Below are 27,509 nucleotides of genomic sequence, written 5' to 3'. Positions count from 1 at the left end.
ATACAACTTATTATGCTGAGGCAATAATGGGTGAGACAACTTCCGAGTGAAGCCAAGACGTGAGAGAGTGAGAATTGACCCCGATAATGAAATAATGGTCGAGCTTAATTAAATATTTTTGCGTGAATCAGTGCTACATTGAATCAAGTGCGTCTGCTAGAGGCTTGTCTCTCAGACAATTACCTCAGGAGCTCACTGCTGAAATTAATAGTTATTGATTAGTATAATGAAGAGCCCCTCAACAGTCAGCTTGCAGCTGACACCGAATTATGTTGAGTCGGCAGATATGGTCACTGTCATGGCCGCTCAAACGTCTTATGTTCCGTGACTCATTTGAACTATGTTGCATTATACCGCGTAACATAATTTTCCGACAACGAAACAAGTGCGTTAGACTAACAAAACAGTTTTGTTTGTAGCAATCGTATACAAATTAACATCGACAGTTACTGAGTTCACGTATTGTGTGTTATCAAGTGTAGAGGCAGCAACTATTGTTGTGTGTTCTCTGACATCTATTGATTAGACTTTGGGGTTCATACATGACAAACTCTGATTGATTTTATATTTTACAAGAAAACATGAGAGAAGAAAAGAAGTACTGGAGGCATGCAGTTACGCAGCATTGGCTTTTGTTCATGAGTTAGCTAAGATGGTAGTTTAGTCCGTTCTCATATCCTCAAGCATATACCTGAAAGCTCATGTTTCTACAACGAATGATGGAAAAGCTTGAAAAATCTCATAAGGTTGTATGACTCAACAACAACTGATGTTTAACCAATGATATAAAACCTCCACATGATTGGTAACGGCTATCATGCGGGCGGGGTTTAATTATCGAGCTCTGTTGGGTTTGTGCTAGTCTGGGTTTCAGGGCTAACACAATGCTCGCCGGGTGGTTGTATTGCCTTATTAGGGTTTTGGGTCTAGATTTTTATTGCAGATATGCGTCGATCGCGGATATCAAACCATGAATCAGTAAATCTTGAATTTCTACTGTTTAAGAGTAATATTTGACCAGAAAAATGGATCCATAGAAAATAAAACATTTCAAATTACCTATTGTTACCAATTTTGACATTGGTAGAGGTCTAATGCTTTATATGCTTAAAGTTAAATAAAATTTATCCAAAATCACCCGAACAGCGGCCTTTTTTCCTTGGTTTTTGATTAATATTTTGCCACCCCCTACCATAAAATGACAAAGTCTTTTATCCTTGTCACATTGTTTGACCTGACCAATAAAATGGGACAGCAGGCAAAGTTGTGCAGTGTAGTTTTCATACTCAAAATCTAAATCTAAAACCAAATTGGGCCATTTCGCAATGGCGACTATTAATATCGTGAATGCTTGTGAATGACAACTGACTGATCCTAACGGTGACAATATTTGGCAACTATATTTATTTGACAACAAAATGAAACCAACAGATCAGTAACATAACCACCATTGTTCAAAATATTTGTAAATTTACAAGGGCCTTTATTTAGCATATTTCTTTGTTCTGGTGCCATGTTCAGGTTAGTCCCAACAGAGCTCGATCAACAAACCCCGCCCACATGATGGCCGTAACCAATCCTGTTGGGGTTTTAAATTATTGGTTTAACTTACCAACATACTGCAGCGGTGACGAATCATAGATCATCAGTTTTCACCATATATCATATGATAATGGTTTTCAGACTTCTTTCGCGGTTTTCAATGACTTTTCTCTTTTTTCCAGATTTTTTTCAATTGAATTTAAATAAATACAAACCTCATTATCACCGGCCAATGTCTTCAAATCAAATTAAACCATGAGACAAAAATTATAGAATAGTGAAGTGAAATTACGAGTGTTGAAGGAAAAAGATTGGCAAGGTGTTGATGTCTAGTATAATGTGTAGGAGGTTTTCTGGGGGAGTTGGAATAATGGTTGATTAAATTGAGAACAGCAGCATTATTTTCGACAGCACATATCTAGTAACACAATCAGCTCATAAGCATTAAGGGCATTTAGACGCTGATCATGATTGACCATATCAGGTAGCAACACCCTAAAACGTAATTTTTGAAAGAGTTTTTTCAATCATATCGCTAGCCGACATGAACAATTACAATCAAAAAATTTTTTTGATCGTAATTGTTCCCATCGGCTAGCATTAGTCTAAAATTCTTAAAGTAATTTTTGAAAGTGTTCTAATTTTTCTTTATCAGTCTTCAATACAAATGGATACCAGCTTGGAGCAGTGTACGAAAGCGTGAACTATATTGGATTTTGGTAAAAGAACAATTTTATGAGCTGAATTACAGCATCAGTTTAACTGTAATGTGAAAGCAAGTTACTGTTGTAGCCTTTTAGTACCAGAAGAACTTGTCGCTCTGCGCAAGAAAATAAAAGTAATGCTTATAATTGGTTTTTAATTTATCAGGCAGTTTTGTTGACAACCGCATTCTAGTTTATGTTTGCCATCTTGATCAAACGACCGGATTTTCAGTTGCTGAAAGAAATACTAAAAATAACGTTGCTACATTATTGCGATTGAAAACAATTTGTCATATATACCAAAAATTCTTAGTGTTGCGGTTAAAAAAAGCTCTTCCATTGAAAAGGCTCAATTGATATTTAATAGTGTCGAACACAGTATAAAATCTTCCTAATTAACAATACAGCCAGAATTCTGCTAGTTGGCACGCTTCGTAACTGTTCTCATTAAAAATAGTAATTGTTGATTTTAACCCGCTTCCAACACAAAACTAATGATAGTGAGCTATGGACGTCTATCAACTTTGTTAAAATAATTATTCAGATTCGTTTAAACATGCAAGATTGTCAGCAGTTTATTTGTTTAATCAAAATGTTTGCAAAAATCAAAAGATATCTTTTCCATCTACATTCTCTCCATCAGGAAGTTGTTCCCATTTGGCTTGCTTTTGTACAATTAAAGTAATTTAATTTTCAAATTAATTTTGAGCTAAACTATATCATTTACCAACATGGCAAGAAATAATCACGAGTGACTAACACACCGCAATGTGTTTGAGAATGACTAACACGTCATAATACTAAACTAGGTAATAGATAGTCAATTATCTTCAGTTTTATCATTGATTGGTTTTTGAATTTAATATTCTTGGCAAATGTTTGCAAAATAAATATCTTATCAAACAACTTCAAGTTTGTAATATTTTCCAAAGAGATTCTAACGCCTATTTTCTGTTTTCCTCTATTGATCGATGTATTATACGACTGCCAAATGATCTCCTCGCGATAATAGCCTATAAGAAATACTGTTATTGATCCAACGAGTAATGTCATACATAATTAAAGCCTTCTTATTACTGGCTCGAAGATCATTTCTAGCTAGTCAGTTGTAACAAGCGATTGGTGAAACACTTTCTGTCATGGAGATAGTGCCAGAAGAACTGCCAGAGACGTAACAGGACGAAGGAACCTTCAGTTTGGATTGTCTTCTCCTTTCCATTTGTGGTATTACATCTTTTCCTTTAAACAGGTAAAACAGAGAAGTTGAAAGTTAGATACACACCGAGTGTCATAAAAGAGAAGTAAAGATGGCAGCTAGGCGTAGTTGTTACTTCTTCGTCTTCGCTGCCATTTTAGCCACATCATGTGCCAAAGGTCAAGCTTTTGATGATGCGACAGAATACCGTAAGTCACTATTTAACATTGTTAGGAATTCAACTTCTTATAAAATTCTTCTTGTCTAGTAAAAACAAGGTTATCAGTGATTATTTAGAGTTATGTTTTAATAGGGAACTTTTTGATACATATTACCAGTACGACAAACTAAAACAAGATGGATTGTAACAAAAATTACAAAAACCCTAAACATAAGCAACAGCATCATGGCAGCAATCAGGTTGATTCTTTAACACCTGATAGTTTGAACTAGGCTCAAATGACAATAGCTCCAATATTCTTTACTAAACTTTGCATTCTTTAAACGGAAAACCCAAAATTATGTAATGTAATCCTTTAATCCTGTTAAATACACAATTGTATGTATGTACAAACAATTTTTCAAAAGACCATAAACAGTTTGAAACAAATTAAAGTTATTGGCGATGAAAAAGTCTGCTGATTATATTTTATAGCTGCAGAATGTTAACCCACTGAAACATAATCACATTAGCGTATGTAAAGGAGAATAATTAAAATCATAGAAATATCTTGTGCTAGACCATTTAGCAAAGGTTAACAACTACCAAGGAAGGTTGTGCACTCGCCCCGCGGGTAGCCGAAAGCAAACTCTCACTTATATGGTCTAACGTTATCTACTACTGCTCTCTGAGTAGCAGGGTTTCACATTCATGAAATTCTAGAGCATTTCTTAGTCGTCAGCCGCTGACCTTTGATTAAATGGTGAAAGAGTAATTGCATTAGAATCTCAAAGACTCGTATCTTAGCTAAGTTCACGTCTGCCTTCAGGTTCTTCGTGCTGAGTTCGTTTAAACGGTTATTTCATACAGTTATCAATCAGAGATTGGAACTTGCAGTCTAATAAAAATTTCAATTTTGTTATTGGAATTTTTATTACACTGCGAGTCTAATTACTGTTTTGGGAGGCTGTCAAAAGGTTAGCTATACAGTAGATAAATAGGCCGACAGATTCTTTATCTATTAAGGCAATTGAAAGTCTGTCATATTGAGCTGAGCTCAATTTTGACTGGGAATCAAATAAATTGGCTGTTTTAATGCATCACTTGAAATTGATGTCTTTATTGAATATACGCTGCCATTACATTGACAACATAACACGAGTGAGTTGTCATGAGACACTAATTACAAATGTGACAGAAATTAATTTCCTTTCCTTTATAATACCTCACACAGTTTACTCTAGCAGCGAGTATTGATTTTGAATTAGTGCAAAATAATATTAGATATAACAGTTCAATAGTTGTCAAACAAGATGCCTGTACACTCTTTCTAATTGCTGACTTTGGTGAGTTCTTTCTAAAATGATATAGTGAGAAGTTGAGGCGCTTTGCTGTTATCCTCGAGTGAGAAGGGAAACACGAAGCTATCATTTGCTAGACAATAATTGGATTAGAAGCTAGATGATTATGTTAAATGTGTGAAGTATGAGCATGGCGTGACACGGCTCAATCCTCCACCATCTGCAGTTGGCTGAGGCGGTTGGCTGAGGCGCATGCATTGCTTGTACTCGTTTAACAATGAGCTGTGTGTCCGAGTGTTGCTGTGCATTATTAGCTTCGATAAAATATTGATTATTAATTTTACTAATTGTATGTTTGTATTAGTTGTTTGTGAGAGACATTGAAAGCGATGTATTAAGCAATAGGCAGCCAAATATGATGGAAGGCTTATGTCAATACAAATGTCATTTTATTATCATGTTACTTTAGATGCGTTTTGATTGATGTAAAAGTTACATTTTATTTTCTAATAGAAAGATGTGAAAGTTATGAATTATTTTTAAAGTAAGCAGAAAAAAAAATTTGTTTTGTTTTAATGGGTTATGTTATTTTGCATGTGCGTTGAAGTAAGGGTGGCGTTCTATAGAGAATATAGAGTGAAAATGACAACAAAAAAACGTTCTTTTCAATGGAATTAAAAAAAAAAGTAATTTTTTGCGCAGTTATGCTTCTACAATTAAGTAAGTTTTAAAAACTAAATATGTGAGTGTATCTTAGTTAATTATTGTAAGTATTATTAGGAATTTTGACTCTTGTCATTCCACATTCCATGTAATTAACTAACAAAATATTTCAAAATTTAATCAGCCTGCTCGTGTTTTTGAGTTAGTCTATCTTCATACTACCGATGTTTACTACTTTGTCATTTTCTTTTAGCATGCCTGGCAATTTTTTGCATTTGTTTGTTATATATTATATATAATTATGCTCCCAACAGCTTTCAGTTACGTGACAATCGGCAGTGGCACTCGCAACTTTGCCCACCTTGCGTTCCCTGAGAGTGAGTACTGAACTGAAGCTGTGTTGTTTTATAACCATGAGTTACCTTGATACTCAAATCAGTATATTTCTTTGCTATGATTTGGCTAGTCTTCTGTTCGCTTCTCTGCTAGTATATTATCTGGCGCATGAGTTTGGTTGTTTATTAGGAAAGATCTTGGAGAGAGAGAGAGTAACTCTAACAATGCTGCAGATTTGGAGTTAGTCTAGTTAATTATAATATTTGTGTGTGTGAATATCAATTTTTTGTTTAACAAACTTCATCATACAGAGAAGATCGGTACTTCAAAAAATAGCTTTAATTTTTTTAATAATTGTAACAGTTATGTTAGCGCCTCCAAAAAGCAAACGAGTATATATAAATCTCTGAATATTTTTTTCATTGACGGAAGGTATTTGCTTTTAGAAAGACGTAAAAATCAGACATCATAGCTTGCAGAAGACTACATGAATTGATATTTTGTAAAGTGTTGGAGTTGTCTTTTCTTAGCTGACATATTTGTAATCTGCTTCCTTGTGTCTTTGTAGAGCGACCTGAAATAACTGTCCCTCCATTGAGCCACAAAGTACCTGCTGACAGTCGAGTGACACTGTATTGTGAGGCTAGTGGATTTCCTGCTCCAGAGATCTTCTGGAGAAAAAATGAGAAAACATTAACCGAAAAAAGGTGCGAAAAGACGCAACATTATTAGCTAAGTGGATAATTAGTAATGACATAGTTTTAACCAATTTTATATAAAACTACAGAAAAATCCGCAAAGCAGTGATCTTTTTAAAATCAACATCGATTTGGTCTGTTAGTTTATAAGCTGATGGAAACAGGACAAAAATATTATCCCGATTTTGATAGACCACAATTTTTTAGAAAATTTAAAAGGTAACTTGAAATAGTCATTGAAACAAAATTAATTCTTGACAAACATTAAATTGTCTCTAAAGCCAGTTTCAAGAACAAACAGCTCATTCCAGTTTACAAATGTACAAGGAGTTGTGCACTCTTAGCTATCTTTGCGCATAGTTCATTCATAAGAATACAGGCTACTATAAAATATCAGCATTGTGAGTGAGTTGTATATTCATATCCTTTTATCACATTTGTACTGAAATGTAATGCAAGACAATTTTCTGGAAATGAATTTCAAAGCATCAGCTAGCAGATTTTTTCAGCAAAATAGATCAGGTGCATCAACTCACCTTCTGAAGTACCGCAGAAGAACCAATATAAATATATGTCTAATACTTTTTTATCAGAATTTTAAACTACTAAATAGGTGAGCAACAGTTAAAACTCTCTAGCCTGAATTTTGATTTATCTGCTAATGTTTACACTTTATTGCACTTCCTTTGTAATGTCACACGCATTGCAGAAACCGATATATCCAAACCAAGGTCTACTCATCCACCCTAACTTTGGAGTCAGTATCAGATAAACAAGCCGGAACATATGAGTGTGTAGCAAACAATGGAGTTGAAGAAGAGGCTGTTGCGGAAACAACCATTTTTGTATATGAAAAAGGACAAGGTACACGCTTTTACCATTTTTATTCAGCAACACGTAGCGATGCAGATATGGGTAACTAAGTAAAAGTTAGAAGAGAGGCACAGCTGTGTGAATTTTAGAGATGTAATACCAGTTATTACCGTAATTTTCTTTGTAATATTAAGATCTATAACACAGATATTTAATAGCAATTTGTCAAAAAACTTGCAAAACTTTGTATTTGGATTTGTCTTCTCAAATAAGAGTAAGATAGGAAAATAACTCCCTGGTTGCTAAATGATCAAACGTAACGGTAATCAAAACTCTACTATAATTGTTTGGTTTTTTCCATCCAGTTATTCAAAATTAAAATATTTTTTACAAAGGTTATCTAAAACATTTTAATTAGAACTTTTTGAAAAGTCAACGTTATTTTTTTTACAATAAAAACATGCTTTTTAGAATGAAGTCTGGTTCATTTTTTTAAAACTTTTATTTTTCTGTCAAGAGTCATTAAAGCCACTTAATCTGCAAACAGCTCTAGCATAAAAAGAGTTATGGTCAGATGTACTTTCTCGCACCAAATATACTAGCTGCCCATATAGGTTATAGTCATGTCTCAATGCAGACAGAACGTATACCAAATCATCATGAGAAACACTCTAGATGTTGAACCATGCTGAGAATTACCTAGCGTGATCAGATCACTTGTAGACATCTCGAATAAAACACAAGCTAATGCCAGCTGACAATAAAGACACGTTTTTAAGCTCTAGTGAGAAGGCAGTCTTTACTTCACAATGGCACCATACCTCATACCTTTAGTAATAATGTAGAGTGATGAAGAATGTAGCATAGACACATTTAGAATAAAATATATACAAATATTATTACCATTAAAGTCGTCTTATTTTCCTTGTTGCAGCCTTGCCTGAAGGATATCCGAAAGTTGAAGAAATAACCGAAAATTCTCTGACTCTAAAAGAAAAAGGGTTTCCTATGTCGCTGAGGTGCACCATAACAGGTGACCCAGAGCCGGAGGTTATCTGGTATAAAGATAAAACTCCAGTAGATGTTACTTCATTTAACAGAGTACAGGTCATCAACAGACCCGACGTTCCAGGCTGTGAGTAGCTAAATCTCTTTCTCCATCTGCTTCAATACATTTCGTGTTTAGATGTTTTACCATTAATACTTGAATGCTCGTTCGTGGTTGGCGTTTTAGTTCACAGTGCAACTCGTGTTGGTTAGCCTTAGGAACTCATGTTAGTTAGCCCTAGAGATAAGTCAAAGACATATGCAATTGAGCAACACTCGACACAAAAGCTATCTGATCTAGGCAACATTTTTCTATTTTGCCCCACAAGGTGACCTCAATTACAGGAAATAAAGCTATTTTCCATCCAAAGAATTTTATTCTCATGTAACATAACTCTTATATATTTACAGCAAAAAAATAACTTTTCTAGATTAAAACAAACAACATTAGATCAAAGAATGTATTTGTAAAAAGTGCTTTTTGTTTGATCAATCTTGGCTTTAAATTTGATAAAGTTTCTCCTACTTTTCAATCTTCCAACCTTTCAATGGTGCAAAAACATCATTTTTAGTTACTTGAACTTTTTATGCGACAGGAAATCATAAAAAGTGCCTTTTCAGACAGAATACTCCGAACTAAAATAATTACGGCTAAATGTTTCACTTGTATTTCAGTTTAGCTTAGAGTATTCTACACCTTGCAGTTGTTCTATAGGTCTTGCTTGACCAGCAACATTGATATTACAGCGACATAATCTCACAACTCTCATTTGTTGGAGGTCAAAAAGTAGTTTGTATTGTCGTGAAGTCAGTTCATCGATGAACCAAAAAAGTTTGTCTTCAAAAATAGAAAAGATATACCCTTGATGAATCCTAAAGCATTTTTAGATGCTTTTATCGCGCATGTACACTTTACTTACACTTTTGTATAATGGCAAGCTGTGCATATACACTTTGAAATCACAGTAGTTTGTGCAATTATGCTGCAAACTGTATGTGAACCAAAATTTAAACTTGTGATATCACTTTTTGCACTAGCTGAATGTGTCATCAGCTGAAAGTGTCATCAGCTGAATGTGTCATCAGCTGAATGTGTCATCAGCTGAATGTGTCATCAGCTGAATGTGTCATCAGCTGAATGTGTCATCAGCTGAATGTGTCATCAGCTGAATGTGTCATCAGCTGAATGTGTCATCAGCTGAATGTGTCATCAGCTGAATGTGTCATCAGCTGAATGTGTCATCAGCTGAATGTGTCATCAGCTGAATGTGTCATCAGCTGAATGTGTCATCAGCTGATGGTTGGAATGTTAGCCATCAGTTTTGGAGCACGAATAAAAACCTACTGAAAACATGAGAACAGTCTATAATTTTAAATAAAACAAAAAAATACTAGTACCCTGGCAGTCTTGAGTGCTGTGAGAGATCATCAGGTGTGACGATAAAGTACAGAGAATAAGCATGTGCATAATAATTCCAAAATCCTGTATGGTGGATGATTACAGTACCGCCCGGTGATACTGTGCCGGAGGTGAAGCTGAATGATGCGTAGTCAGTAAAATTTTTGACAAAATTTCAATGAAGCAATACAGTTAGATTATATATAATAGTTAGTACCTTAAAAATCCACTGTGCTGTAACAGATTTTTGGACATAATAAATATATGTACAATTATTCCAATGTGCAGCAAAGTAGTTGGGTGGTGCACATGGTAGTGTTTGTGTCTGCTTAGCCAAATGTAGGAGTTCGAACCCGGTGCGATGCTATCCTTTTTACCAATCTCCAACTGTAGCTTTGGACGAACACGGCTTCTATTACAATAAAAATTATAGTGTCTGGTATCTGTTGTTTTTACTAACCATACAGACAAAACAAATACAGTAAAAGATCTAAAAATCAATATTTAAATGCATTGTGCGGGTTTTGTTTTATATTTTGGGAGATGAGATAATCTCAAATGACTTGCGAGGTTGAGCATTTTTACTTTTACTAATAAAAGCATTCAACTCAAAGTTTGTTAGCAATTACTTATGTTTGTTACTTGCAAATGTAAACTGTATCTAAACAGAAAAAAAACAGTGCTAGATGCTGGTGATTATAAAATTGTCTGCAATATTGCTTGCGTACAAAATCATTTGCTTTAGAGATAAATAATAGCAGAGCAAAAAATAAAAACACATTTGAAAACAAATTCAAAGGCTTGTCTCATAGGATTTGAATGACAGAGTTTAAAAACAGGTCAGTCCGTGCAGCTGTGAGCTAGTTTTACCTGTGAGCTATGAATACCCCCACCTCTCAAATTACACATAGATCAGCTCACTCAATCACGGAGTTAGCTTAGGTAATCAGCGCAGTTCATGTTTATGCATAGCTTTTGATTATAACAAACTTACAGTGCTAGATATAGACTGGCTACTTGAGCAAAATATTGTGTAATCCTGGAAGTTGTGCCCCTCTACAATTATTGAATCTAGGTTTTATGAGTTAAGTTAGGCTTCATTATTTCCATGATAGGACCAAGTTAGAGTTGAAATGAGAAGCTCATATGTAGTACATACAATATGTATTATTGTGTAATCATCAAAAAAAGATTGCATTGCATGGGATTCGAACTCAGACATTTGGCTTAGCAGGCACACACGTGACCATTCACCCCATCCAACTACTTTACTGCATTTTGGAATAAATGTACGTTTAGTTATTATGCCTAACAATACCTTACGGCGCACCGGAGTGCCAGGGTGAGCGTTATTATGTATAATGTAATTGTTTTGCTCCGTCAAAACTTTGTCATGAATTTTCCCGATTAGGGACTGTGAAAAGGCAAGCAACACATAGCTTTGCAAATGTATCCACTACTAGTTGACAAGGTTGATGCTTTTTCTCATATCATACCCTCTCCCTCTACCTATGACATGAGTGAGCAAGTTGAACAAAAAGTTTGGAAGCTATTAAAACTTATAAACCAACAGATAGGGAGAGGGATAGGGACAAGGGTAGATTAATTCGTCATTTAGTTCTGAACTCGTCCAGTTACATGTAAATCTAAAAGCATCAATTGTCAGTTTTTGCTTGATAGCAACCGATCAGCAAAACTTGCTACATGAATTTACAAACGGACATCGCTAGAACAGAATCCCGAAGCAAATTAGATTCGGTGAGAAAAACCAGTCCAGTGGGGAATGGCGAGGGTTGCTGTGTAATTGCATTGCATTAAGATGCACAGTGAGGAAGCTCTTTATTCTATTCAATTGTCTCGGCTACTGCGAATATGATCCCTGATCTTTTCTTGGTCGCCGAGATCGACTTACTTTTATAGTAAAATTAGCTTTGGACGAGCCAGAGACGGAGTCATAATTCCCATCAGCTCCTCTAATCTGTGCCTTCAGCTCATTTATGTACTTCATTATACGAGAAACGAGGGTGTCCGATTACTCTAAGTGCTAGCCTTGAGAATAGAGCAAACTATAAATGTGTGACACTGGCTAGGTTTAGCGAGAGTACCAAATGTCTCAGGCTAGAATTAGCTATAATCCTCATGCATAACTGATGAATGGTCACTCTTGTCACCCACCCGGTTTTTATGAGTTATGTTTGCTTAATTAGCTGTTCAGTGATTTGAGATCTTAAGTCAGGGTTGGCACTGATATAAAACTGGAAGTAGCTCTTATGGCAAACGATAGAAATACATAATCGGACAAGTGAAAGGTTTTGCGACTGCTTTTAGTAAATGACTTAGAAATGAGCTGCTCCCTCACAAAAATTCGATCACTTGAAATATCGGAATATCGGTACAAAATATAACCGTGACGGGACAATGTGCCATCAAAGATCGATGATCATTGGGACGATACAATTATTGGGATGAAACTTGAAAAAATATCCTGTCGAAATATATGCTTATGGATAAAAGTTGACTTGGAAGTATTGATTTAATGCTTGTCCAAAAAGTCGCAGAATCGCAAATAAAGATGGCGAGTAAACAATTGCAAATAGCAAACTTTTAGAGATGAATAAGTAGAAGAACATACAGTAGAAGAACATACAGTAGAAGAACATACAGTAGAAGAACATACAGTAGAAGAACATACAGTAGAAGAACATACAGTAGAGTTAAAATGCACAACTTTCGAATTTTGTGATCAGTGTCATCCACCTTGACAAGCCGAAAACTTAGCCATTACAGTTTTTACTTTCGAGCACATCGATGCTGTGTTGATCTTACAAAATGTCTCAGTGAAATGAAAATATTTGCGAAACAGTCACACAAATGTTTCCTTTTTACAATTTAGCAAAGGAGAACTTTAGATAACGGCTAAATCATATAGCGTTTCCTCCTTCCTAACATTCTTTGGAAAGACAGTGATTACGATTAACTGTCACTTGCAGCAGAAATAGTATTAAAACCCTATTGAACAGAAGTCAGCTGTTGACACATCTTCTCTCCTGAGTGCTGGTCACTCCGCCGCTGTCTTAAGCAACTCGCTCGCCCTCAATCGCTCCTGCAAGGAATTGTTGGTAATACGAATAGATTACTGTAAATGCTGCCTTACTATAAATAGATAATTGTAGGCGGCAGGGGATTCAGCAACCAATTAAGTTTATCCATTTCCTTGCCAGGCGCAAGCGACGTAAATGCTACGTTTTCACCAAGTCAGCATTGTCTGAAAAGTTTTAATCGATAACTCATAGTTCAGTCTACAAGCAAATTTACATTATGCCCAGAGCAAAATCTCAACCTGCTATGAAATCTTTCTATGAAATCTACTATGAAATCTATTGCAGTTGACAAAGAGACATGAATGCAATAGTTAACTACAGAGTCATTTGAAATAACTCAAAACTTCATTTTTGAAAAATGCTGTAGCTTTTCAGTCAGCAGCTTTTAATGTAAAGTTGTCTGTTGTATGGCATAGCATGGCATTAAGCTGTATAGTGCATTTATGGATGGTATGATGTAAAATGGTATGACATGAAACAATGTGACACGGTGCGGTGTGATATGGCACAGTGTAACATGGTGTGGTATGATATGGTACAGTGTGACATGGTGTGGTATGATATGGTACAGTGTGGCATGGTGTGGTATGATATGGTACAATATGGCATGGTGTGATAAGGTACAGTGTTGCATGGCGTGGTATGATACTGCACAGAATGATATGGCGTGGTATAATAAGGTATGGTGCGGTATGATATGGCAGTGTGACATGGTGTCGTATGATGTGGTGCAGTATGACTTGATGTGGTATAATTTGATACGATGTGACATGATGTTTTACGTATAATTTTCTATTTTTGAGCCATTTTTTGCTTTTCAAGTCCAACTATGAACAAAACTTGCAAAATCTCATTCAAGCCTGAGACCTCAACATAAGAGGGGTGTCTCTTTTTATAACATCCAGCGCAGTCAATTTTTAACCACTTTGCTTCAGATCGCAGCTGTTTCTTCTATTCTTACTAAGTAACAATGACAAGAGAGTAAATGACAAGAGAGTAATTCGACCTGAGATTTATGACTCAATAGTCTCAACAAGGACAACTTTTGGAAACTATAAATGTGTAATTTCTGTAATTACCAGCGCTGAGCATTTGGTGGCCTACTTAAATAGCAACTGCTTTTAGAGTCAGACACAAGATAGATATTTGAGTAGGTGAGTCTAGAGTTGTAAAGAGGTTTTGTTAGCAAAGAGTTAGAGAGGAGCGACATGCGTGCAGTGAATAGCTCTATGACAATGGGCCATCTCTCCAGTTCAAATACTGCCATGTCTTCTCCGCATATCACAAATGGCTACTATAATTTATCAGTATCCTCCTGATATATCTTACTTGCCACATCAGTGAACAAGCTTGATCAAATTCAATCGCTTTCCGTTTATAAGGATTCATGTGTACTAGTGGAAATACAAAGAAGTGGTTGAACGGATGGCTCTATTGTCTGTCTTCTATTCAGGCTAGGGCCATCTCATTGACTCACTTCGTACGCCGACTCTCCGCTAGTGCGCATCGCGCTCTCTGATTAGTTTAAAGAGCTCTTTTTGTTTGTTGTTGTCAATTTTGAAGGATATACAGTTTCTAATTATTATTGAGTAGAAGATTAGCTGACTGTTTACATTTAGAGCTAAACTAACACGCGTCAGACGAGTTTAGCTTCATCTGGTCTAGAAAACTGGTTGGCAATTAGCCGTACATTAGCCGCACAATACATCTACAAATCAACACCAAACGTTGGAGATCTGGTTAACATCCATTGTCGACAAAGTTGTGTTATCATCTACATCGCTTGTGCCTCGATTCTGGCTTGGATAACAGCTTCGAAAAAAGGCCTAATTGACCCCTCGATGAGTCTCTTATGATGTTGTTAATACGACCTGCAAACGTCTAGAGTGAGTGGTCTTAGAGCAAGTGCGGAAAGATGCGGGAACTTATTCTAAAAACTCTAGTATCGCTCATCGTGTGGATTAACTTGACGTCAGGTGACGCTGCTGATGACATTCCTGGTTAGTATCTACCCTTAGTATCTTTAATGTTACATTTTAGCTCATGATCTGCAAATTTTGGTGACGGAGAAAGAAGACAGAGGAGATTATGTATGTATGGGTAGAAATGTTCATGGAACTATTTACTCGGATGTTATGAAAGCGTTCGTGAAAGGTAAGTTCCGCCATGTCATGTGTAACACTTACGAGTTAGTGTTACACTCATTTGTGGTTTCTATAACTTCACAAAAAGTCTTGAACCTAATAACCTGACCCAATTGTTTCTGACATATTGTTTATTCACAACAATATTTAATATCTAACCCCTTTTAGGAGCAGTTTCTCACAGGCTATATTATGACCTAACACTGTAATACAAACGTTTCTTTCGAAGTTTGCATTCTAAAATAGTTGTTTTGATGCTAAAAGGTAAACCAACTAGTGAAATGTTTAAAATTAAAATTTTACACACTTCTTATGTCTTGGAATTATATTGTTGAAGTACATCGAAACTAGAATTAATGAAATATCTGTCACTATTTCACAAATCAACCGCATAAGGTGTTAATAAAACTTGATAACGTTGTTTTCTTTAATGCTGCGAGATTATGAATCAAGAACATACTTTCTGCGCTCATCTTAAAAATGGGATTATATTGTTGAAGTGCGCTATGGCTGACTTAACCAGATAGTCTGTTGTTTTTATTCTGCATGGCCATAATACCTCCTGACTCACTCCATTGGCTCACTTGAAGGCTTTTAGCAAACATGGAGGGAACAAAAGTGACAATTAAACCTCTTAATTATCTTCATGGATTGTTTGGTAACAAAAGGGTGTGTTTGCAGGCGGTTTGCCCATCTTCAGTCAAAGCAAACACAATTGGAAAGCTGGTCACAACACAAAAGTTGCTTACGATCATGCTAGGGTCGAATATATTTGCGAATAACAAATGTAGCTTTTGTGCTGTGTAACGACCTTTTGACAACATTTGAACAAAGATTGTAAATATTTGTTGTGATAAATGGAACATTATTTTTGCTTCATTTTATATCATTATAAAAGCTTTGCAGCATGTTGATCGGCATGGCCTTAGTTTGCTAGCCTGCATACCTAATTTGCTACTGGAATGCTCGGTGGTGTTCTCTGCTCAATAGTGGCTAAGTATGTTTTTGATACTTTGGTTATTGTCATTCATAAATGCAAGAGGCTGCCATAAAAGTCTTGTAAAAGATTGTTTGTTTTGTCATTTTTTGAAATGCAGTGATTAAGTAACTTACTGGCTGCCGCTAGCATAAAATATAAAACAAAAGTTTTAGAATAAGCAGAAGTATTGCAGTTTTGAATGGAAATCTCATCAGCCATCTTTTTTAAAACGATGTGTGTAAAAGCTCTTTGCTTTTAAAATTTGCTCATTGTTAGCGTAATACCTGTCCTGAGACATAAGTAATAGGCAGCTCGCTGTCATTTGAACGACTACAACTTACGGCAACCGTGAGGCTGCCATAACCCATAGTTCAATTAATCTAATAGGATTGATTGCTGACTGAGAAAGAAAATAGCACAAGTCTAGTAGTCTTGCTCTAATATTGATCCTGGTTTTACTTTGCTAATCAAAAGAAGGAGGTCTAGCTGGCAGATCAGGAGGACCCGATGGTATAGATTTCTCGGCTATGCTTTATATTCTACAATGTCTGATGTGCTTTACGTTTCATCTCGTAGTCTGACTGTCACCGTATTATTTCGCATCACAAATATTTTGTGGTTGTCGCTGTGAACGCACTATTACGTTGCATTAATTCAATGATGGCATCAGCAGTTGATGGGCCATAGCATGTGCTTGTGGTCTGCCAGCTGACGCGGCCATGTTGTTTAGCTAGAGCATTCCTTTACTAGAGAACCTGACCTATATATTTGTTATATTATGTTGTCCTGTGAATGACTACCTTATCTTGTTTTAATAGTGCACATCGTGCCCTGGACTAGACCTGGTTTGTTTTATTTGTACTCGCTGGCGGTCCTAAACTGTTGTAATTGCACATCTCCCTAACTATTGTAACTTTCTGTGAATGCTTTTCTTATCTTGTGCATGATAGCCTTAAATAACATGGAGTATCTATTTTCAAACTGCTGTTCGCATTTCAATCTCATAAAAGTCAACAAAAAGCATAGATGTTTCTCGTATTTCTGTATAACTCTACAAGGCAAAGTCGGTACTAGCGAGTGAGGACATAAAAATGATGAACTTGCAAAAATGAAGATCCCTCATGTATTTATATGTATATCTGACATATATATCTATATCAAAACTTGTTACTGTTTAGTTGAGAGATTATTCTCTCCATTTCTCTACAACCACCATTATGTGTAATGCATTTCCAATCATCAATCCCTGTCTATATGATTTATCCTAGCATTGATTATGTAAACCTGCAACCAATTTGTGTAATTACTGAAAAAGATAATTGCTCTTTCAACTCCCCGCATGATCAGTTACATAGTAAAGAAGTACCCTAGTTACTTTCAAAATGCTACACTGCAGCATATTCTGGCTGTTTACTAGAGCTTATCTTTGTTGTAGTTAGGCAAGTTTCTCCCGTGTTTTCCATCCGCCCGGATCCAATTTACAATGTAATGGCTGGAGGCTCACTGAATCTGACCTGCGCAGCCTATGGCTCACCAATGCCTCATGTGAGCTGGATGGAAGATGGAGAGAGACCAGCCCCAGCTCACAACACACCGATTGGTAGAAATGTTCTTGTACTAACCAACATCAGAAGCTCTAAAAACTACACGTGCAGGGCAAGCAGTGAGCTTGGCACCATTATGCAATCTACCCAAGTTCGTATCCAAGGTAAGACAACTGAGTGTTACAGTTGCCGTAACAGTCTGTAATTTGAACGACCTAAAGCACTAATATTGGAGTTGCGCTCTTACCCATATAGGTGAAGATAACTTTGAAGATAGTATACTCATTTTGGTAATTGTAATTAAATTGGGTACCCTAATTGGGATATTGTGGGAGGATAGCAGATAGTTTTTGGTTTTAACATGCATCTTTTAGTTACTAATCAACTGCATATGAGTGAAAGAAATTGCTCTAGCTTTCACGTGCTGCTATTATCTTTGCTTTTAAATGTAGTGTTTAGCACGTACTCCAATACTTTGCATGCCTGCTCTCCTTTATCAGCTGGCAAATCCATTGTTGTTTTATTCATTGTCACTTTCAGAAACTTTTTTTATTCCTGGATGCCTCTTTTCTTATGCATGTGTTGATGTGGCTTTTCTTTTGCCTCCCATTTCCTCCAGCTTTGCCTGAAGGCCCTGATGAGCTGTGGGTAAATGATATTACGGCGATATCAGCAAAATTACAATGGAAAAAATCGAAACAAGTTGTTGGCCCAATCGAAACATCCGACTCTCAGTACTTCGTGCAGTTTCGAGTGTATGACTACGAACCAGATTCCTTATGGAGTGAACAAGGGGAAGATGTAATAGGTTACAACCTAACATACGTTCTTTCTGGACTTCTTCCCTATACGATGTACGAGTGCAGGGTTGTCCCTTACATCAATTATGGCACCGGCAGTCCAGGCATAATCAGACAGTTTAGAACTGCAGAAACTGGTTAGTGAAATATATGAGTCTATTTGATCTTGCTGAGTTCTGGAGAGCAAACAGAATTGTAAACAATTTGGAGTTATCAGTTTAAATATTATAGAAAAGATAACTCTAATAGTTTTACAAAACCAAGTACATGTACTGTATAGCCTTTTTGCTGGGTGTTATAGAAGAACATTTATATAATTCAGGAATAATCTTTGTTTATTAAATTTATGTTTTTGCACTGTCATTGATTTTTCCAATCGTTTCAGTTGAAAAATAATTTCGAACCAATATTTTTCGAGTTTTTCATACAGTGTTCCTGAAATGCATCTTGCTCTTTGCATGAAAGTATTTGATACTGATACAGTGAATCAGTCCTAACTCATAACTTTATTAACAATGCTCAGCTAAAATACTATACAAATTTTATTGATTTATTGCCTGCCTCTAAATTTATCTAGTTTCCCATTTATAATTTAAGGACTATCCTGTTTGTAGTTTCTAAAACTTGTTGGCTGTGAATCGTGATGCATCAACGTTCTGTAGTCTACCTAATACGTAGTACGGCTTCTTAGACTGTGGATCAACCATACTGATAAACTAATATCGATATTCCACTAACAGCAGACTGTTCTTGTTTATTCACTAACAAAGATAATCCTTTTAATCCCACAAATTATATTCTTTTAATCCCACAAATTATATTTAGTTCAGTATTAAGGATGGTTGTTGATTTTAATAATTAAAAAAACTATGCACATTTTAAAAGTTAGAAATTAGTTCTCAATGCAAACTATTAGTTACATGGCGACTTTTAAACATTTACCAAGCGAAAGCTTTTCACTGAGTTGGTAAATTTTTTCATAAACAACTTTTGTTTCTGGATCATGGCAAGCTAGATTATGAAGTTCGCTGCTACATCTGATGGTTGGCTATTCAACTGTTTGCATCATTACTTGATGACTCGTCTGGCATGCGACTTATTAGAACACGACATGCATGTACTACTACATTCAGTTCCATAGAGCTTTACTAGCGATGTCCAATAGTTTCACCGTGAATAAAAATGGGCGGAGCTACAAACGGCCTCGTGTTATCAATCATTGAACCCGCAATGCGCTCAGACAGCAGTGGTATAAATTGACAGAGTTGGAAGACCGCTTAAAAATCTTTCAGTAATTGACGGCACCTGGGTTTACTTTTGGTGGAAGTTGCATCAACTTTCAAGGATCTATAGATGGTCGAGAAAAATAATACGTAATCATGAAAAGATCTAGGAGACTGTTGCTTTTTTGTAATATTTTATTGCACTGCACTAACGAGTTTGTACTTTGTCAACCTTCAGCTCCGAGCTCTCCACCTCGAGAGGTACAAGCGAAGGCTGTAAGCGAAACAAGTGCTCTGATTCAATGGGTTCCACCGCTACAGTCTAATGGAAACATTGAGGTATGTTAAATCTTCACAATGCATTTTGGTAAAAAGTCCCAGAGGCGACTCGTAGCAACGGGTTTGCAAAAGTGTATTTAACATTTGCCTAACACCAAGATAACGTTTTATAACTGTTATCTCCAGTATGAAGGTTTGATAAATGAACAAGTTTACCTATGCTAAAAGTGACATAGATAGAGGCAGTTATTTTATAACTGACAGTCGCCGTTAATCATTCGACAGCGATCTATCGTGATACATGCTGTCAGTTATCTTGATACGTTGAAAGAGTTTGCTCCAACTGACATCTACCTGATATTCGTGACTGTCTTCTATTTATCGAGTACGTTACAGATTGTTTAGTTACTAGTCCAATTCTACATTCATTCTCAACCTTTTATTTTTATGGCAATATTTTGTAATCAACAGAAGGTCTTAAAAGGGCCAGGCTGTCTGAAAGAGTGGAAACATTTATTGACAATTCCAAATCGACATGACTTATGAAGTATTTGCTGCAAGCTATTAATTACACATTTAGTAGTTTGTCTTATGAGCGTTTCAAATACACAGAACGGAGGCGTATTATGAGCAAATCGACTTTTTGTGTGCTATGTGCTCGAATCGGACATAATTCTTTAAACTAGTTTGTCCAATGTTTATAGGGTACTTTGGAGTATGTCTGAGCACGTATCAGGCTGCATTAATTAGTAATATGTCATAATGGACGCTGCATGATTATCAGGGGATCTTCCTCATTGTCAGCGGTCAATGTGGTTCTCTGTTGATTCGATTTATCACTCTCCTCTAGGGAACAACTTGTGCAGGCTCTCCATAAAACTGACATAACGAATGTTGTCTGTTAGACAGATGCTCGACAGGCCATGCGAGTTGTAATGCTGCCTCATTTGGCAGTGAAGTTTGTGTTTAGAATTAGCATAAACAGATGCTAGCTTGCCTTTTCCGCAGTAAGCGATTCACTCTACCTACTGTCTTTGTCTGATTGTTGTCAAGCAGAAACCCCTCCAGCCATTTACCGACCACTCACTTAGCATTTGCCTTGTAGAGGTTAATTGGGCATGCTTGAGCAGACCAGATGTAATTTGGGCTAATTATCTTCCCGACAGCGTAGCTCCTCTCCATATCTTAGGCCTGCATAGGCACACCGTCAGCTTAGCTGCTAGGTAGAATCGGCTGCCTCAGCCTAGGCTATCTATTCCTGGCATGCCATCTCACCATGTCTGGATCATATTATCTAGCTAAGAAGATAGGCCTGTTGAAAATTGAAAATGACGGGCAGGTCAAAAATTTGCATGCTGTATAAACCTTGTTAAAACTAGTATGAGATTATAAATCTAGAACCTACTTTATTGTGGAAGATAAAGCTAGCCTACATGTATGTTGCAATCTACAGACTATTTCTGAATCGATGATTATCCATTTGCTGGCTAAAGGGTAAATTTCCTGAGCAGCACTTCAAAAAGCTCCCAAAAGGCGTAGATTAGTTTTAATACCAATCTACTGCCTTTTTTTCATCTGGCTGATTTTATAGTTTCACCAGTTTGGCTTTGTGATTTTGGATATAATTGTTTTATGTAGGCCTAATCATAAATTCCTCGGGGTTTTTAGTAAGTTTTTCTATTGGAATATGAACTCTTTAATAACCGAATTGTGTTCTATGAATCAAATGTATCAGCGTTGTTAGAGAGATGATGTTCTAGAATAACAAGTTCTAATCTATTGAATACAAGCGAATACTACCTGCCTAGTCTGACGCTCCAACAAAAATCTGTCTTCCAAGATTCTTAAGCCGTCGGAAACGCTAAATACCTCAACCTCATTTTTACATTACACTGTAGCCTGAGGACCATCTATACCTCTGTTGATCTATACAGTTGTATCCCTGGTTATGTAGGTGTAACATTTTATTGGTATCAGTAATCATCAACAAAATGATGTTTTTCGTTGCATGTCAAAAAAATGAAAAGACAGAAACCAGGAATTATTGAGGGAGTTGAGCAAAAGTGTTTTAATAGTTGGTAATCTAATAGTATTGGGGAGTCGAGATAGTGAATTGTAGGTTGTAGTATCAGAAAGGTCATAAACTTAAACATGTATACAATAGTGGATGGAGTATGTCGGTGTTATGGAATAGAAAACAATGTTTATTATATGTGTGGAAGGATAAATAGAAATATTCTGGACATGTTTTACGCAGGATTTTGAAACATGTAACACGAATGCAGAAACAGGCAAGTTTAGGACGACTGCACAAGTGTCTTGCTGGTAAAGCGCTACCACCATCTCATGTGTAAACAAGGTATACCTTGTCAGCCCACACACCTGTCATACCTTTTTAGCCCACACACCTGCCATACCAGTAGTAGGAATAATCTCCCATAGCACTGGCCATCATTAATATTTTCAGTCGGCTGCATGATGTCGAGCTATTGGTTTTACTGGTCAACTCGTTTTTCTTACCTGGTTTTCTACCGTGATAATCTACCATCATTATTTTTATTCTGTTGAGAATGGAAAGATACACAGTTGTCGGCAAAGCTTTCCTTTATTCCGTGCAGTTGCAGTTCTTCAGGGCAGTTTTTTCGTTGCTCACTAGTGATATACCCAGTTAGGCATGAGCTAGATGTCCAGCTCTGTTTAGCAGCATTCTAATTAAATTGTCTTCCTACACGGCACACTCCGTTGTTTGGACCACTCTCACTCTCACTCTGCCTGTCATGTAATGATAGTAAGAGTTATTTCAACTACTGACATTGTAATCGCTGGCAATCAATCGCTGTCGAGTTGAAACATTTGCTGCCAGGATTGAACAATAATGCTTCACTACTAATTTTTATCAACTATTTGATTCTCTTTCTTATCATTGTTATATGACAATTTTTATTCGTGGTCATTTGGCAAACTCGTCAAGAGTTAGTTTGTTAAAAAGATCGGATATTCGGCGTTAGTTTTTGATTATTATTGGTTGTTTGATATCGTATCCTATTGACTAACACAGTACGAAAACTAATTGCTGATGCGAACGGGCGTAATATTTCAGTGGGAGAGTATAAAATGTTGAAAATAATAGCTTGCCCTGGAAAATTGCATCCTAGTAGTGCATAGAGATTTTCTTCTGAAACACATGTTACATTGTCCAATACTTATAGGGGGCAAGAATTCACTGACCTTTTAAATTAAACGCCTGGCATTTACATTCGGTTCTCACTGTTAGAATTTATAGCAAAAAACCTATCCAGTGATCATGGTATACAAGGGGGCAAACATAAGTAACAACCAGCTTTTTGTAGCTACCCATGAAGCCTTCAGTGCACTCTCAGCAGGTATGGCAGTGCACAATGTAGTACATTTTCATCGTATCAGCATCTCAATCTGTTAGCTCTAAACTCCAGCTGAGCAAAAACTAATTTATTCCTCTACTAGTTCGCCGACCAGCCCCTGAGATTCTAAAACCTGCGTTTGATTTGTCAGTTGTGTTGACACGGGGCTTGTATCACTCACTAATGCTGGCCTGTTTACTTTCACCGAACACGCCGATGCTTAGCCCGGCTCTTTGTTACGATCGCTCCCTTGACTAGCTAAAACGAAAGGCATCCTAAAGGTGTAATAACCGCAGTATTGGTCTTATGTTTTGATGCTGCAAATTATTGGTTGAATTATAGTTTTTCTGCGGTTTGGATGTTTATTTAGCGGTAAATGCGTCAGCCCACATTTCATCTATTGATGCTTGATCTGCTGTCAAGTTAGAGTAGGTAATGAAGAAACTAATGCATTCGCTTGGCCGGCAGCGAACATTGCTTAGTACAGCGTTAATATCGACAGCGAAGAACAGATTATAAGAGATCATTAGAGCAGTTGATTGGTATGGCAGTATTTGTGGCTGTTCTAACCTACTGCGTGCCTACAGAGCCAGATACCTTAATGAAATCGATGCCGATGAACATTGCTATTATCAGTTTGCTCTGCGCTTGCTAAAACCTGTTCAATAGCTTTATTTCCTTAGCCAAACATTGGCCCATAATGCACTTGCTGTTCTAGATTATTTGTCTGTGTGCTTGTCGTCGGCATCGTTGTTCTAGTCTGAAAATCAGATGCCCGTTTGCTCAAGAAGTATAAAATATGAGAATGGATTTCAGTAGTCTGTTTGAATTGAGATGTTATCTTTTGGCTTGTAACTAGAACAAGCTGCAGCGTATGTAGCCCGTGATCTTTGAGGGACTCCTAGTGACATTTTGTGTGGCGGACTTGTGAGACCCTACACAGTTCATCCAATCTAGTGAAGATGGAGGCTGTTTAAATATTTGTGCCCTGCGAGCCAGTCAGTCCACCCTTCTGACATACATGTAGATGTGTTACAGAAGCCTTTGTTTGCTTGATTTTTGTTAATCACTAGTTTAGCTCAAGTTGGATTGAAAGAATTATAGAAAAATATTTAGTCAACGTTAAAAAATAATACTTATAAAAGAATAAAAAATATATTGCCCAAAAATATATTAACCCATTTTATTTTTCTATCAAGGATTTCTTGGTCTACCATGGCTTTGTATCAAGATAGATTGACTATCCGTTTTGATAGCAGCTTAAATGGTCATATTTGCTCATAGCGAGAAATACTTGCAAGGGTCTCCTTTAGGAATTACTGAATGAAATTAAATGACCCCTCCGATCCGTCTTACCAAACGTAACAAGTAGATATACTTGAAGTGGGTTTTGGGCTGTTACACAGGCCGTTGTTCCTGTAAGAGGTAGTCAATAGACTACCAACCGAATCTTTTGCAAAGTTAATATTCATAGGATAATAAATTGTTCCATCAGACACAAACTTTGGTTGTGCCGTGACTGAAGTGAATTAAGCGAAAATGAAACTGTTGGTCATAGTTTTTTCCGGGTTCTGTCGCCAGCAGAAGCTTGATTTAATTGCCATGCGACCTCCCCTTAGTGCAATTTCTTATGGCAAGACCTTTGCTGATAAATTTTTGTTGACAAACACTTTTGTTGTAAAATAAGTGTAATTGTATTTATTACTATTACTAGCATTCTTTTAGAAGAAGACCTGTGACTAAATTTGCTATGGCAATGTATTACTGATAGGTCCAGCCTAATCACTGCTTATATTGAATACCCGAAAAGCAGTACACAAACTAGAGTTTAACATGAGAGAAAAATGATAGGAGTGGCCGCTTTGTTAGTCTGCATCAAGTGGCCTCAATTCAATACAGAAAGCACTTATTAACAAAAATTGTGTTAGGATATGTCCGAAATGACAGCTTGTTGTTCCTGTCAGTTCTTATGATACAGAGTACAGTGAACTTAGTTGACTCTCAAAACAATAGCTACAGCGATGTGCTAACATCTCTGCAGCTGCGAAGTACAAATCGCAATTAGATCTGTAGGTTATCGATAAAACAGCCCTACTTGGTGATTTCCAGCGTAAATGCGCTTTTATATCAGGATAATTATAGACACATCTCTTGCGCAGGGCTACAATGTTTTGTACTGTCTCGGGTCGATGGACGCCCAACCCTATGAACGCTGGATGATCTCACGAACAACATCGAGTGCCCAGATGGTTTTTCTTGAAAGTCTGATTGAGGAGGAGACGTATTCTGTTGCTGTACAGGCTCGAAACAGACAGGGAACCGGGCCGTACTCTACCAAGATACAGTTCACCATGGTGCCTGGAGGTAAGCTCTATAATATTATCAAGCAGTCAGTATGAGCCGTTTTGTTTGATTGAACAAGTCATTCACCAAGTTTAGTAGCATTTGTCCTTCGCATCTAGGTATATTTTTTTCATCGTCTCAATTAAACGATTGTCTAAATGAATGTATATTGTAAATATTTTTGTCAGCTATTCTCGATGTTTTGTTTCTAGACCCGTGGTATCTAGGTAGGCATTACAATGTCAGCACAGGTGAGAACTAAGGGTCATCAGGTCATACAGAGTTTATCTAGTGTTTTTAGACCGAGATATTTCTATTTACAGTTTACGGTAAGACTTGATCGAGTCGACACACTAAGTCAGGTCTCAACTTATTTCATTCAGTTCGAAGCTTCTTCTCCGCTCTCCGTTACTCTGTTACGTTACCTCATTCTTGTTCTCTATCCTTTATCCACATATAAATGAGATTTTAAGTAAAAAATTGTTTTGGTTTTTTGTTCATCTAGTCAAAAATCCTCACTTTAGCATGGTAAATTTTTTCACAAACTTTGCAGTGTTCTTACCAAAAGAATTAAACCCATACTGTCAGTTGGCACCATCACTATTTAAAATTTGTTGCTTTTGTAAAAAGCCGATCTTGCTAAAACTTTGAATTGCCATCTTTGGTTGTGGAAACATTGTACATTGTGTTTGAGATTTTTTAATCGGCTCCTTGTTGTATCTTCCTGAGCCTTGATGAACATTAAGGTAATAGTTGTAGCATAACAGCTGTTCCAAGGTTTTGTCAAAGTCGACAGCTTTGATTGTGAAATTATTAAGATATCTTTTAGTTTTATTTCTTTTCTTATCTAAAGATTATAATTGCCATGTTTATTTGTGCAGTAATGCTGCTACATTTTGGTCACATATGAATAAATATGTGGCCCAATGCCAGGTTATGGATATCTTTTTATCGACATACTGGTGTATCGACATTTTGTTGATCCAAATTGTGTGATTAACAAACTTTTACCCATTTCTTGGACAACAAACATTTCAGTCTCAAAACTAAAATTACATTGTGCTGAGTTGATGCTCAAATAGCCAAGACTGAGTAAATATCAATGGGGGTCGTTGGTTAACGCCGACCATCTGCTTTAGGAATCACGCATTATAAAACTAATGGACAACTCTGTAAGACCTCAATGGCTCTGGACAAAGGCGTAGATGCTATCTCACTTCCACTAACTGCTCAGCAGTCTTCCTCTGGCTAAGTGCCACCTGTCAGTTAGGGTCAGAAGTCATGTGTTCTTCTGTTGACTATAGAAGTCCCATTTCACCCTCCGATTGGGGTCAATAGATGAGAGTTACATATAATGCTTTGCAAACAAGTCAGCAATCTTCCCATTGTTCCTCGCTGTCATATAAATACAAATCGGAGGAAACATCGCTCTAGTTTTAGCTGTTCATTTTGCAAAATTTAAATGTATCATTCGTCAAATTTTAAAAGCCCAAAAAGGCATTGTAAAACATACTAATATATGCACGTTTTTACTATATAATTTCTATTTTTTGTACTATAGCTCATCAAGGTGACGTAGCAGGTGTAAGTTTACGGTTATTTAAAAAAGTTACATTTATGTAAAAGAGAAAGCGACATTATATACCGTTTGGTCTCATCAGTCCTTGAATGCTTCAATGGGAAAGACTAGACATTTCTGGACCAAGGCTAGACCTTGCCTTTATTTTGTTTCTTCACCTATCTGGTTATTCTTCTGTTCGGTTGCATCTTCAGCCTTACCTCCCTGATTGCTCTGTCTATGCTGTGAGTGCAGTGCGGCTCTGATAGTCTGTAATTGTGGCTGAATCTGACTAGCGTC

The 27,509-nt window shown here is 36.7% G+C and overlaps 1 protein-coding gene across 5 annotated transcripts in view; it reads left to right on the top strand.

The window, feature by feature from the left end:
• Positions 1 to 27,509, top strand: part of LOC137410626 (receptor-type tyrosine-protein phosphatase delta-like) — a 69,706-nt gene that overhangs the window by 17,564 nt on the left and 24,633 nt on the right. For 3 of the 5 annotated variants that reach the window (XM_068096077.1, XM_068096078.1, XM_068096076.1), the window contains exons 3-12: positions 3,496 to 3,650; positions 5,880 to 5,942; positions 6,470 to 6,608; positions 7,309 to 7,463; positions 8,347 to 8,547; positions 15,000 to 15,113; positions 17,518 to 17,790; positions 18,246 to 18,563; positions 19,888 to 19,988; positions 25,468 to 25,672. In XM_068096077.1, the coding sequence (XP_067952178.1) occupies positions 3,554 to 3,650; positions 5,880 to 5,942; positions 6,470 to 6,608; positions 7,309 to 7,463; positions 8,347 to 8,547; positions 15,000 to 15,113; positions 17,518 to 17,790; positions 18,246 to 18,563; positions 19,888 to 19,988; positions 25,468 to 25,672 (1,666 nt within the window). In that variant the 5' untranslated portion in view covers positions 3,496 to 3,553. Of the gene's footprint in view, positions 1 to 3,495; positions 3,651 to 5,879; positions 5,943 to 6,469; positions 6,609 to 7,308; positions 7,464 to 8,346; positions 8,548 to 14,819; positions 14,960 to 14,999; positions 15,114 to 17,517; positions 17,791 to 18,245; positions 18,564 to 19,887; positions 19,989 to 25,467; positions 25,673 to 27,509 lie in introns of those variants that run through there. The other 2 variants (XM_068096079.1, XM_068096080.1) reach the window with 2 other exon arrangements.

Source organism: Watersipora subatra, chromosome 1 (genome assembly GCF_963576615.1).
Source record: "Watersipora subatra chromosome 1, tzWatSuba1.1, whole genome shotgun sequence".
Classification (NCBI taxonomy): Eukaryota; Metazoa; Bryozoa; class Gymnolaemata; order Cheilostomatida; family Watersiporidae; genus Watersipora; species Watersipora subatra.
Note: the sequence above shows the minus strand (reverse complement) of the source record. Positions and strands in the feature narration are given on the sequence as shown.